At 37.1% G+C, this 13912-nt stretch overlaps 1 protein-coding gene across 2 annotated transcripts in view; it reads left to right on the plus strand.

Moving 5' to 3' along the window:
- Positions 1 to 378: 378 nt before the first annotated feature.
- Positions 379 to 13912, plus strand: part of LOC129726076 (RNA-binding protein Musashi homolog Rbp6) — a 1668991-nt gene continuing 1655457 nt past the window's right edge. The window contains exon 1 of one of the 2 annotated variants that reach the window (XM_055682685.1): positions 379 to 2376. In XM_055682685.1, the coding sequence (XP_055538660.1) occupies positions 2306 to 2376 (71 nt within the window). In that variant the 5' untranslated portion in view covers positions 379 to 2305. The remainder of the gene's footprint in view (positions 2377 to 13912) is intronic. The other variant, XM_055682686.1, reaches the window with a different exon arrangement.

The raw sequence follows: 13912 nt of genomic DNA on the forward strand, positions 1-13912 counted from the left end.
TGCCTTAACGGTGAGTGTCTTGTCATTTCTCTAATGTATAGGTTCGCTAGTGCGACTGCAAAAGAGAGATTAAGAACTTGCATGCGAGAGATTATGGGAGCGAGCTTGTACACACAACAACAGCCTGCTGCTGCTGACGTGAGTGGTCGACACACGTGATCGCCCGGAGCGTCTGCCGCCTACTACACACAGCTGGTGGACTGTTTTCCGCTGTAAACTATAAGCGGTGAGTGCGTTTCCGCTCCTATGCATGCACTGGTGTGCGTTGGCGGTTCTCGTGCTCGGCGGTTGAATTGAATTTTTCACACCGACCGCGAGCGTGAGTGACACTAGCTGAAAACAGCGAATGTCTGCATCGGCGAGATGGAATAGAACCGACGGGGACCAGTTAGTAGTAGCCGTAGCAGTCAGAAGCATCAGCCGCAGAAGCAGCCTCTAGCAAATCTCAGTCTTATCAAACTCCTCGACGGATTACACACTCGGTATAGAAAACACCTCGGAAATCCACCGCTGGTCAACCCGCACAGAGTCTTGTAGTGCATCTCAGTCACGTTTTGGTAGCTGTCGAGTGTGTACTTATCCGTGTCACGGACGAAGAAGAACCGTGTCCTCGTTCCGTCAAATCCGTGTTCGTTGTGATAACAGTTCAAAACCCGGTCTCCACACGATCCGCCGTGTCCACATTGCTGTAGTGTACGAACGCAGTAGTGGCCGTCAACGCTCGTCAATCAATCACTGCGCTTAGAAGTTGGAAAAAGTTTGCCTAGCATATTAGCAGTGGACAGAGCCAAACCGCGCGACTAGTCCTGGGTTTTCCGACACACCAGCTTAGTCCTGTAGTTTGTTAGTTGCATCACGAACCGTCGTTTGACACTTTAGAAACTTTAGAAACCACACACTCACACCCGATACACACTGACCCTGACACTAAACCGCATCGCTGAACATCGCCAAAGTCCGCGTCGTGCCGCTTGTTGTTATTGCCGTCGTCGTCCAGATATCGAAGAATTCGGCATCGTCGCGTGGATCGGTGGAAATTCCCAGATAACGTCGTAGCATTCTAAATAGTCCACTTGAAACACCGGCGGCGGTAGCGTGCAAATCACTCCACGGCACGGTGTTTGTGTGTCTGTGTGTTTGCGCCCTCCTCCAGTTGGTTTGGGTATTTTTGGAAGCATCGAAAACCGACCGACCGACCGACCGTCCGGACCGGCAAGTGCTGTTGGGTTGGAAAAGCCAGACGCCCCGACCTGCATCCCGAGCGGAGAAGAGATAAATTTCATCCACGATCCGAGTGCGGTGCCGCACGGCTAATTGAATCAGCGGAAGTTCATTCAAAATTGAATGCTATCACTCGGAAAGCAGTTATCTATAAATAAATATTCAAACCAATATAAATAAACCATTAGTAGTTAATTGATAGTTTCTCGTTTTCCCCGGGATACCCAGTAGTCACAGTAAGAGCTAACGCCAACCGTTTAGAAGTTATTCACTCTGTCTGTGCCGCGTTGATAAGTAGAGTTCGTGTGTAGATTTCGTGTGCAGTGTAGAAATAAGAAGCAAAAAAAAGGTTGAGGAAATCAATTCGAAAAAATTCCGTAATATAAGTAAGAGTAAATAAACACCATTGCCGGTACAAGTGATTCGCTGTTCGTCTTTTGCGTTTTCTACTCTAGCCAAGTTCAAGCCATTTTGCTGGGTCAAGTGAATCCTCAAAGTGCGGTGGTAGATAAATATTAATAAAGATAAAAAAAAATTGCAGAACTTCAACAATAATCTATAATTCCCTCCGAAGCAGCTGCTGTTGTCGTCGTCATCGTCGTCGAAAGCCGTCAAGCACGTGGTCAGTAGCGTTGAATTCTCCAGCCGTCTGTGATTCAGCTTAAGTAGCAGAAATAAGAGAAGCGAAGCCGAGAAGAAAAGTTGATAGGAGAAAAGTTTGGCAAATCAGCCAAAATTCAAGTGTGCTGTGATTTTCCAATATATTGTACCAGTTGAAGAAGGTGAAAAAATCGAGGAAATCGAGTTGTTTATTGCCACTTGCAACACAGATCTGCAGTTCATCGTCATTCGTTTCTAGTTGATGTCTTCGTGTTGATCGAGTAGTGCGAAAGTCAGATTCTGTGATATCACACAGTGATAGGAAGAAGCCTCTCCCAGAGTGTCCAATCGCAAGTTTTTTTTTTTTCTTGTACGTGTCCTCGTTGGAAGCAAATTTTGTGGTGCGTCGTGTTGTAGTGGTTCGAGTTCGAGCATATTCAGAAGCATTTACGCCCCGTTAGAACAAGCAATCAAGCTGTGGAAGATGGAGCACCAGAATCAGGACCTCGGAGCGCATCAGTCCAGCAATCAGGCGGAGGTGCCGAACGACCCAGGGTAAGCCGCTGCACAGCCAAAATGTGCTTCTCGCTTAAAAATAGTTTCCTCTGTGTAGGTGGGACAAATTTGTTAAGCCGATATAATTCGTGCGTACTTTTCGGCTCTCTGTAGGACATGTCATCGGCATGTGTCAATCAAACCGGGGCCGAAGATTTGTTCGTTTGTCGGGCCGCCTTCACCACCCCGGCGGAGTCTGACCCCGGAGTCGTGTTGGTCGTCCACGGGGTTTGCCTCGTCACCGAAAGGTGATCACGACGGTAGACAGCCTCTGGCGACACACGGACGCCGTTGTTGAAGTCTGTTTCCGATGACCTAAGCTTGGAGAGTACACTCAAAAATGTGAACAAAAAAAAAACCGTAGCAATGCAATAACTGCTCTGTACTGCTTTAAAACAGACAGAAGCGGAAGAAAATCGAAAAAAAAGTTCCATTATTCACTGCTATAGTTTCAGCCCTATTTGTGTTTATTCGAAGTTTTATGCTCAACGCAGACTGTTGCATCAGTTGCGGTCAAATTAATTGTGGCTTTGCCTGTTGGAGCCCCCGATGGAATTAACTGTATCGGAAAGGACATTACGACCATCGGCAGTAGAATAGGTTGCGGTTAGGTTAACAAATAAATGCGTTAGTTTTTTGTTGTTCTTACGATACATATTGTAACTGGTTGCTGGTTGGTATTGAACTTTCACAAACTATTTTACTGACAGTGAAATTTTTTCCCAATAACATTTATAACGAGTGTCATTCGGAGCACCTGCGAAAAAGCGCCACTGTCGGGTCTTTTTACTGATCTCATAAGAATTGATGAGAACTGTTTTCGTTCTATCCGTTCAGTAGCAGTTAACTACATGCGTATGAGGAACGATATTCCGTGACCGCTTCCTATTTATGGCCTCCAACAAATGATTGGTTTTATTTCCATATTTGTTTGCAGTTATATTCGTGATATATAGTGAATCTTATTTTGAATGTGAGTGGATTTTTGGCTTCTTCAAGGCCATTATTCGTGAGCTGCAAAAACATCTTGATTCGTAGAAATTCTCAGATTGCTAAGCCAAACTTCTGTCGCTCATAATGAGGATTCTGTTCATGTACCGTTCCACGTACAAGGAAAAAGTTCATCTAATTCAGCTAGAAAAAAAAAAATAATTATAAATACGTATTTTGAAAAATGTTCCCAGGCATGGTGTCATTTTTTAATGTTTGTCTTTCGTAGTAACTGCAGAATATGTTTTAAAAACCGAATAATTCGTTGACATTCATTGCATACTTAATTTTTGAATAAATGTGTGTAAATAAATGAATGTTTTTAAACAAAAACTTGTACAAAACTAGGACATGAACCTTGAAGTTAATAGAGACACGATATTCGTACATAATTTTGAGCCTAAAACAGAAGTATGAAAAGGCCACTGGCAACATGCCCGGGATTAGTTTTCATTCAGTTTCATTTCCGCAAAACCGATTGCTATCACTTATTTGCGGCAAGCAACTACCAGCAGCGCTGCCGTTTATCATCTGTCTAAAATTCGCTCCACTGAAGTACATACGTTTGGGCATATCAGTCTATAAATACATTTTATAATTAGAACATTAAACTAGTTTTCCCAACTATCGTGAGCTTAGATACAGCAGAGCACAATTGTAGTAATCATATATCTAAGTGTTCTTATATCTTAATATTTCGTGCTCGTACTTTCGATCCAATTTGATTCATATTCAAAGGTTTCGCTGCCTGAATGGCATTGAAAAGCTGATACTTCGAATTAAAAAAAATCAAAACATTTGGAGCAGCCAACAAAACGACAAAGCAACTGAAATAAATCTTCCGATTAATTCAAGGAACATCTAGAGGAAAAGCAGTTATTGAAATGTATTAGAAAATTGATTTAACATTAGCATCGACAAAAAAAGAGAAGAGGCGAACTGAGACGGCTTCAGTAAACCAAGACTACTTTTAGATACATCTAAGACGAAAATTTCAACACAATTCAGACAAAAGCTTCACAAACTTCATTACATAGCACCGTAGAAAGGGTAACAAACAGAACGAATGTTTTGTTTTGCAAGATTTCAAAAATTCGTTCGATGCTGTTAAGGGGGGACCCTACTCTGGAAAGTTGAAAAATAATGAATTTTCGTGATATTTTTTTCGGATGTTTAGAGAAAGGAGAGGTGTCGAGCATTTCGGCTATGGATTAAGGTATATTTGAAGATTTAGTTTGTGTACCGTGGGTGCAAATATAGTGAGTATTACGCTATTGGCAGTGTTTTTCTCGAAACCATGTTTTTTCAACTGGTGGTAAGTTTTTCTCAGCATCTACTGAACCGATTTTGCTGAATTTTTTTTTAACATGTAAAAATGGATTATCTAACTTGTTACGTAGCCGTTTTTTGATATCTGAGTTTTTCAATGTTTTATGATTTTTTAAAAAGTGATTTTTCATGAAAAACAATTTTTTTACTAAAATGGCCGCCATTTTGGCAATTTTTGGAAATTTCAAAAACGGCTACGAAACAAGATAGATAATTTGTTTCTATATACTGAAAAAAAAAATCAGCCCGATCGGTCTACTAGAAGCTGAGAAAAACTTACCACCAGTTAGGTACTGATTTAGAGAGAGCATCCACGTTCCCAGCTGCCAACAGTGTAATACTCACTATATTTACATTCACGACATGGAAAATACATCTTCAAATATACCTTAGTCAATAGCCAAAATAGCCAAACACTTCACTTTACTCTAGACAGCCAAAAAAAATATGAAAATTCATGATTTTTCGACCTTCTAGAGTAGGGTCCCCCCTTAATTCATACAACCTATTCCGCTTCAATTGTAGTTAATTTCCATTTGCTTTTTTCTTCAATTCCTAAATAAAGATGTCTTTGAACTGTCTGAAGTTTGTCTAAAATTTTTGTTATTTTCTGTCAGTTATTTTTCATAAAACAATTTCCACATTCATGACAAAATCTGCCGTTATTTTTAATAGATTCGTTTTCCTTCTCGTTTACGTTTTGGGTAATCAAGAGTTCTGACCTTATAAAAGTTTCCGTTCAGCTTGCTCAGAAGGAATAACATTTACTTTTTTCAAACTAGGTTCTAGTAGAATATTGGCTAGTGAATCTTTCGTATATAAAACTAAGGTATTGGCTGTAACAAAATTCAACCAAAATATTGGCTGTAGTAACCAAAGTCAAAGAACAAACGTTTGTTTATTTTAAGCATTAAACAGAACAAAATCAAAATAGTGAAATTTGTTTATAGCACTCGAAATGAAATAAAAACAAATAAACATTGAGCGGAATCACTGATAGTGTAAAACTAATGTAAAAATGTTAACAAAACCAAAGTTGAGGCTGCAGGGATAAAAAATATAATAGCAGCGAAGCTTACCCGGGGTGGACAAAAATAGAATCAGTATCAAATTCAATTCTACTAAATTATGTAATAGCTGCGACAACCCGAGACCTCGTTTAAACTGATGGAAAATAGTAGGATTGAAATATAGTCATCTCCATCAAACGTTTTATCCGGAGTTGGCAAAAGAAATGATCATGTACTCTGTTTTGCTAATATTTAACTTAAGCTGTTTGATTTTAAACCAATTCGCCTGATAATGTTATCTTGATTCAAAAGTGCCGCAACGTCATTTGTATTTTTAGCCGCAATAAACAGAACAAAAACCGTAAAACTTGCTTCATATCATTATTATAAATTGCAAACAAAATGGGCCCTAGAACACTTCCTTGCGGTACACCAAGTGTATTAGCAATGGTATCCGAATCAAAATCGTTAAAACGAGTCTTCTGAGACCTAGTACACGAATAGCTTTCAAACCATTTGTATACTGTCCCTATGATACCAAAACTCTCCAATGTTTGTAACAATAAGAACCTAGAAATTATTTCAAAAACACCGCAAGAATAGTTTCTTTAGCCTCAATTTTTTTTCCATCTTGCTAAGGGGCTGTCCACATTCCACGTGGACACAAAAACCATCATTTTAGACCACCCCCGTCTCCCCTCGTGGACAAGCATGGACATTTATCAAAACCCCTCCTCCCCTCTTTGTTCACGTGGACATTTTTTTACAATGAAAAGTCGAAAAATGCTTATTTCTGTGGTTTTATTTAGTGATTAAACAAAAAATGTTAGCAAAAGAGTACCAAAAATAATTTCAAAATCAGCCCAACGCCATCTAGACCATTAAAGCCAAAAATGAAATGAATCCCATCAAAATTCAGCCTGAGAGAGCCAAGAAATGCACCAAATAAACAGGGAAGGGCAAAGCAAATGCTTTTATAAATCAGAAAAAAACGAGAAAAAACATAATCACAAATTATGGCCCCTATTAATGAAGACGAGGCGGACAGTGAGTTACTCGTCTGGTCAATCTTGGTATTGCAGAGTCGGCGAGTCGGCTAGTCTGTCGCTCAGCTGCCACCAGCCAAAATTCACTTACGTTCACTAATACAACGTTTTGCTCGCCTCTAAAGATATTACAAAAGTTTACATCAATGGACAACGTAATTCTAATTCCCTAACAAAAAAAAAAAAAGATATACTTCTTAGCAAAACAGGAAAACCCAAACAAATTGAGCTCTACTACTATTGAAAATTTATCCGGAAATTGGCATAAAAAACTCTAAAACATCTCTTAAAACTAGTAAGAAAGGTATACATTTGAAAAACATCCCTGATATCCAGAAGAAATCGAGAAGAAAGTAATCCTGAATACAACTTCAGGTGACTTAAACACGTTAAGGAAAAAAAAAATCTAAAACGGTATGTGAAGGCAAGAAAAATTGAAAACGAAAGCAATTATTTTTTCACACACTTTTTCCTAACAAAAAGAAATATCTAGATGTAGTCCAATACACGAAAATTACTTTTTAACAGTTGAGACCAAAAACAAAAATTATAATGAAGAATAAAATTAACATGTAATTGACAAACGTAGCTTGAAATATCTGAAACACTTCGTTCAAATAGAACAGATGATAACTGAATTTAGTTCAGAATGATTTAAAAACGTCACTGATGTCTAGAAAAAGCCAAAAATGGAAATGATGGTTCATGACGCTTTATTCAGACAGAAAAGATTAAAAAAAATATGCTTATAAATTACCCAAAAAGGGCTGTAAAATGTATCGCAGGTAGAGAAGAAACTGAAGAGAAGAATCGTCTAAAACTATGTTAAAGAAGTCTCCAGGAAACGGATACAGCAAATTAGGTGTTTCGATCTAACTTAAAGTGCTCAGAATCGCGCTTGAAATGCAAAAAAAAAAAAAATAAAAAAATGATCTCAAATTTGGTTCAAATAGTAAATAACTTCTATGGAGAAGAAAAACTCAAGAAGAAAATGATTTGAAATCAGCCAAATGGTTGAAGAATAGAAGTGTTCTGAAAGAAAAGGGCAAAGCAGAAAATGATTCCAAATTCAGTAAAATATGAATTGATGGATGGATGAGACTAAAGACAGAAATTATGCCAAACTGAGCTTAGTTGAGAGTGCTTCAAAGACCACTGCGAACCAAAGGAAATGATTTAAAAAAAACAAAAAAACAAAAACAAAACAAGCAGCAGCTTTTATAGCAAGTCGATATTTTTTTTGCAGATTTAATTTTTTTTTGGTAAAATATCGTGTCCACGTGGACATTATCATTTACACTAAGTTTCAAAAAAGGGTTACTTTTTCAATAACCTGATTGCTTTGGGAGAATATATTTGGCTAAGTAGTTGCCTCTGCTTTTTACCACCACTAAATGAGATAGTCATTGTTCACACATTTTTTTTATTTTATATAAGAAATAGAAAGACATCACGCCACGTAACGAAGCTAAGAGAACGGTATACTTCGAAAGTGGGTGTCCAAAGTGAAAAGAGTCATTGATTTTCGCACATTCTCTATTTATAGTCTGCCAACACGCAACTAAAGGCAGGCGATAAAGAAGGGAGCTTGTGATTGATTGTAGGCTGCAAAACTTAACTTGTAATAATGATTTTCAACTCAGCTTTTCACTAATTAATATACGACAAATTTGAGGTAATTCTTACCTTTCGATCAAGACTTCACACAGAGCAATTCTCACTGTAACCGTCCCACTGGTGACATGCGGTCTTTCAAAAAGGATATTTTTATGTCTAAATGAGTGAAAGTAGCGAAAAAATGAGAAAACCACTTTGGTTAGTTCATATTAAGTGACCCCTCGGGCACAAACCGGTTAAACGGTTTTCACAAAAAATGATTTTTGAGCTATTCTTAACCTTTTTATTGATTTATTTCTCTTAAATTTGTCATGGAACCCCCTGCAACCAACACATCGTTTTCAAGAGGAATGATAGAGCTTTCATTTGAAGTAGAAAAAAAATTGGAGTCTCTTGGAATGACACACATTAACACACCATTTGAATCGAACCAGCGCACACTGTTTCCTAAGCTGCAAAAACGTGATCGAAATTATTTTGACCCCAAAAAAATTGATGTTATAGCCACACGGTCTTCAGTAAAGTTGTTCCGGTAATTATTCCCCGTATTATAGAAACTAAAACTTAACAGTGAGAAACGGATTTTACTTTCTTCATTTTGTAATATAAAAATCCACTTTGTTCGGCAAGGTTTAGGACAACTTTGTTGAAGACATCATAATTTAAATTTAAATCTATTTGAATAAACTTTTTTTGGAATTTTTTTTCATAGATCACCCCTAAAATACAATTTTCAAATGTTCTGAAGTTTTGTTTTTTATAGATCACCTCAAAATTGCAATTTTTAAATGTTCTGCAATATTGTTCGCTATAACGAAACAAACAATTTCTTCGAAAGAAGTTTATTTTCATCTCAAATATTTCTTTGGTTATTGACGCTTTTTACTCAAATAATGCACTAATTTACACTAATTACTTTTTTACTCAAAAACATTGATGTTGATGAATTTCTCTTCATTTTATGAAACCTAAAATTTTGTGATTAATCTACCTATAAGTGAGAAACGAATTTTTTTTCTCATTTTTGAATATAAATATCCACTTTGCTGAGTGAGGTTGTAGCACATTTTATAAGAAACAACTTTGTTGAAACACCATACTTCTATCTACCTAATATTGGCCGAATAGCTCACTGAATATGGGCTCTCATACTCTAAGCATAGGAGTTGGAGCACTGCTTTCTTTGACAAACTTGTAGTATTGCTTAAGGACTGCAAGTTTGTCGTACACCATGTTTCTGAATTGTACTTGTAGAGTGAATTATCGGCACGCGGCCAATTGAATGGAATTGACATCCTAAAATTGAATATGCAACCTTGTTGAGAGAATTCGATATCGATATTGTTTTCGGCACATTTTGCATGTTGTAGGATAAGTACAATGATACACCGTGCCCCAGTGCTAAGTCGAGAAAATTTCCAGCTTGAAAAGATCCTCGACCTGATCGGGAATCGAACCCGATATCACAACCGTGTGGAAGAGCTAACCGCTCGAAATCGCTAACCACAGAACCACGGGGACCAGAGAAAATCACTACTAAATGTTATAATAAAAAAAAAAGATTTTTAGTGGCAATCTGTAGAAAACTCCACAAAAGTTCATTAAAACAGGCAGATAGAAGTACGATGTCTTTGACAAAACTGTTTTTCATAGGATGTGCTACAACTTTGCCGAACAAAGTGATCGTTTATATGTGAAATTGAAAAAAGTAAAATTCGTTCACTCTCTGTTTAGTGGATTAATCACGAAACTGCAACTTCTATACAATTGAGAATAATTAATGGATCAGCTTTTCCGAAGCCACTACGGCTCTAAAATCAATTTTTTGGTCAGAACAATTTCGATCACGTTTTTGTAGCTTTGGAAACAGTGTGCAGCGCGCATGGGAGGTAAAGCAGAGAAAGAAAATAACCCACGAGTTATTTTTAATGCATTGCTATTGCTTACTTGTCTGAATCAGGGATAACAGGTGTGCTTTGCCAAATGCAGATTTTCAGAGTTCGTGTGCAGATTTTATTGACCTGCAGATGTGTGTAGTTTTTTTCCCAGTTTCTGTAGATTATTGTCAGGGTCGCCTAATATCTGCGCAGTCTTTTGTGTGCTTATATTTGTCTGTAGATCGCAATTTTTTCAAATTGCAGTAGGAAGAAAAAAAATCCGGTTTTCGAGCAGTTGCAGTTGGTCCAAATCTCGTACTCGTACGATAAAAAAAACGGTTTTGTTTGGGGCCCCACCTAAAATTGGGCCCCGGGCCCCCACAATCGTAAATTCGGCTCTGCATCCTGTGCAGGGCAAGTCAACGGGACTACTTTGCAAATTGTTACCTTATTTTTGCGTGTTTTTGGATATACATATAAGCTAGGGTGCCAACCAAAATGGTCAGTTTTAGAAATCCTGTACAAAATGTTCACCTGCCCGAAAAAACACACTGTACAAAATTTCAGTTCAATCGTACTAAAAACGAGGTGTCGCAAAGCGATTGATGTTTGCAGTTTATAAATTTGAAAATTCGCCCAAAGTGGGAATTTTTGTTTTTAGGTCAAATGGGTTATTTTTTTTCTGTATGGACCTTCCTCACTGCGTACAGAATCGTAGATCTATTGTGGGATATGTCCGGGTGTCTGCTGTATCCCGCACTTCTGTTAATAGCAATACCGCTATTGAGAAGTGGCATGCTTATGATTATTGTTCATCAGTGCTTGTGTGTAATGTGATGCTCTTCCTTACACGCTTACTGTTCTACTATACCGATACTCTTGCCAAATATCACCAATTATAATTCTTTGAATAAGTTTCGTCGTGCGTCCTTCTGGGCCAGTTTTATTGATAAAGAGGGACTTATTTTTTGTTAAGAGGAAGTTATTGTATATTTCAGCGTAAAGGAAGGGTAACTGGTGGGGAAAAGCCTGAGAATAAACCCATGCTTAAAAGTCCTTTTTGACATACGATGGCCTGGTTCTAACTAAGATTCGAACCTACGACCATCCGCTTGACAAAGCGGACTCTGTAACCTTGCGGCTACACAGCTACCCTGTCAAATGGGTTAAAAAACGTCAAGACCTGGAATTATCTAAAATAATCATGATTTTGGTGATTTTTCGGATTTCTGAAGCCTGTTCTGTGTGCGCCACAATTCATGCATACGTTTAGGAAAGAGCTCGTTGAGTCTGAGCAATGCGTTCACCCATTGAAAATATTCTGTTTTGCTAAGTCAAAGACGTATGCAAAGTTTCATTAGGATCAGAAATGTTCTTTACATAAATTTACTTATGTTTAAAATTTGATTACAGTGCTTTTTCGTTTTTATCAACAGTCGTTTTTATCACTACTCGCCAAATTCACGCTCGATTTTCTCACGGTTTTTTTTCGTTTTTTTCACGCTTTTTAAAAAAAAAACTTCAAATAAAAAATAATGTACTCCCATTTGTAGAAAATGTATTCGAAACATCATTTTCACTTGTGCCTTGTGTCCTTGCATGTGTATAGTTTTATGAACTCAATTTATTTGATCAATTTTCTGAGGCAACCAAGTGTCATATCTGTAATTTGTGTCATAATTTTGAGTAAGATGAACCATGAAATACGTATTTTAATGACTTTGAAGCAAAAATTACGTATTCGAGCAGTTGAGGAAAAAGATCTGTTAACAACTCAAATAGCCCTACAGTTTGGTCCTCATAGAGCGTGAATTTAAGTTCTATAAAATCTAGCGGTTCCACAATTTCACATAAACAAGCATTAGACTCTGCTAGCTATTCTGAAGAACGGGCAGTACAAATCATATTGATATTGCATGTACAATAGCCGTGAGAAAGCCCGCGAAAATGCATTGGAGAAAAATATCATAAACTAACCTTTTCTTGTTTATTCATTTGTATCTTGAACTTATATTCCATTCAATCATGAAAGTGCATCATTTTACTCGAAATATCATAAATTTTAACTGAATCCAACACAAAAAATTAAGTTTTTATCATCTCGCTAAATTCACGGTTCCGCCAAATTCACGGTAAAATTTTTTTTGACCGTGATAAAATCGAAAAAGCACTGTATTACTTACCATGTTTTTACTGAATAATTCATCGAGACATAAAATAAAAACATGTTTCGATTGTTCAGTTTTTTCCTCCGTTGGTTAAGCGAAAGTTAAATTATGACACTTCAATACAAAAGAGATAAACCTCAGTGTCCAAGATCGAATGTTTGAGGTAATGCAAAAAAATAATACAAAAAAGTATATACACTTTAATTCTGACCCCAGTTAAACATTTCGTTGTTGATGAGCAGTAATTTCCAGTGCGGTTTCGTTCTACTAAGTGGCAATTACTTGCCGTAATTGCTGAATACTTGTTGGTATCTGTTCTTGAACTTTAATTTTCAAAATAGAACAAAGTTATTCTACTGGATTAATGTCAGGACCCAGGAGACTACACCGGTTACTGCGCTGACGCATTTGATATAACAGCCCTCTATCGAAAACAAATCAGTCGACAAAAACTCAAAATAAAGTTTTTCGATACAGTAACCTTTTGTCAATAGATTTTATAAAGCTCTCCATACATATACCTAGTCAAGAACAATTATCTCGTAACAATAGGCATATGTTTTTAGCAAAAAAAAAAAAAAAAAAAATAGCATCGCGACGGTTTTGCGAGTATTTTGCTCATCAATATTCCGTTTGAGAGCAGCAGTTTGTTTATTTCTGTCAAAACGCAGTTTCTTTTGATTGACATCTTCGTCTTGGCAAATTCGAAGCAATTACGCCGAAGTAACAGCAAGAAACTGATTCTGAATCCGTACGTCGGGAGTAGTTCGATTATAAATGTACTCCAGAACCGGATGTGGGACTGGAATTCGGGACTACCCTTGATACTGTTATTTGTGTCTAAATTGTCCATGAAATGTGATCTCCTTTCCAGGTCAGTCATTTCTTGATGTTGTATGTCGATAACCAAGGCTCCTTAACCAATTATGGACCAGGTATTCGATTCATCGAATAGTTCTTTAGGATTTTTTTACAAATAACTGTGTCGCGCAAAAGTGCTAAGAAACATAATTTTTCAATATTTTTTTAAGCTGAAGAAATAATAAAAACACAGATGACATATATTTTGTACAGTTTAGCAATGTTCTGCAAGCATATTTAAACACTTGGGTCTAGTGTAGTATAAATCAAACATTGAAAAACACGGTCGGAGAAAGTCAAAAAAAAATTTTACCGTTTTTTTCCTTGATTAGAATAATACAATTAGAAAAATCAGGTGCGGTCCATAATGTGTTAAGACCTACTTTACAATAAACATGATGACTATTTCACACGGCTTGAGATGTAGCGAACGAAAAATTCATTTTCAAGTTGTTTAGATATTTTTGGATCTGATAGACTTCGATTTTGTTTCGTCTTTCTCACGATAGCCTTTTTAATCTGGGAATTTGAGTAGATATACTTTTTTTTTCAATGTTTTCTACCCTTTTCATTCTCAAAAGCAACATCATTTTAAGGACAACTGAGCGTGATAATCTCAGTACTAAAAAATGAACCAA

This window comes from Wyeomyia smithii, chromosome 2 (genome assembly GCF_029784165.1).
Source record: "Wyeomyia smithii strain HCP4-BCI-WySm-NY-G18 chromosome 2, ASM2978416v1, whole genome shotgun sequence".
Classification (NCBI taxonomy): Eukaryota; Metazoa; Arthropoda; class Insecta; order Diptera; family Culicidae; genus Wyeomyia; species Wyeomyia smithii.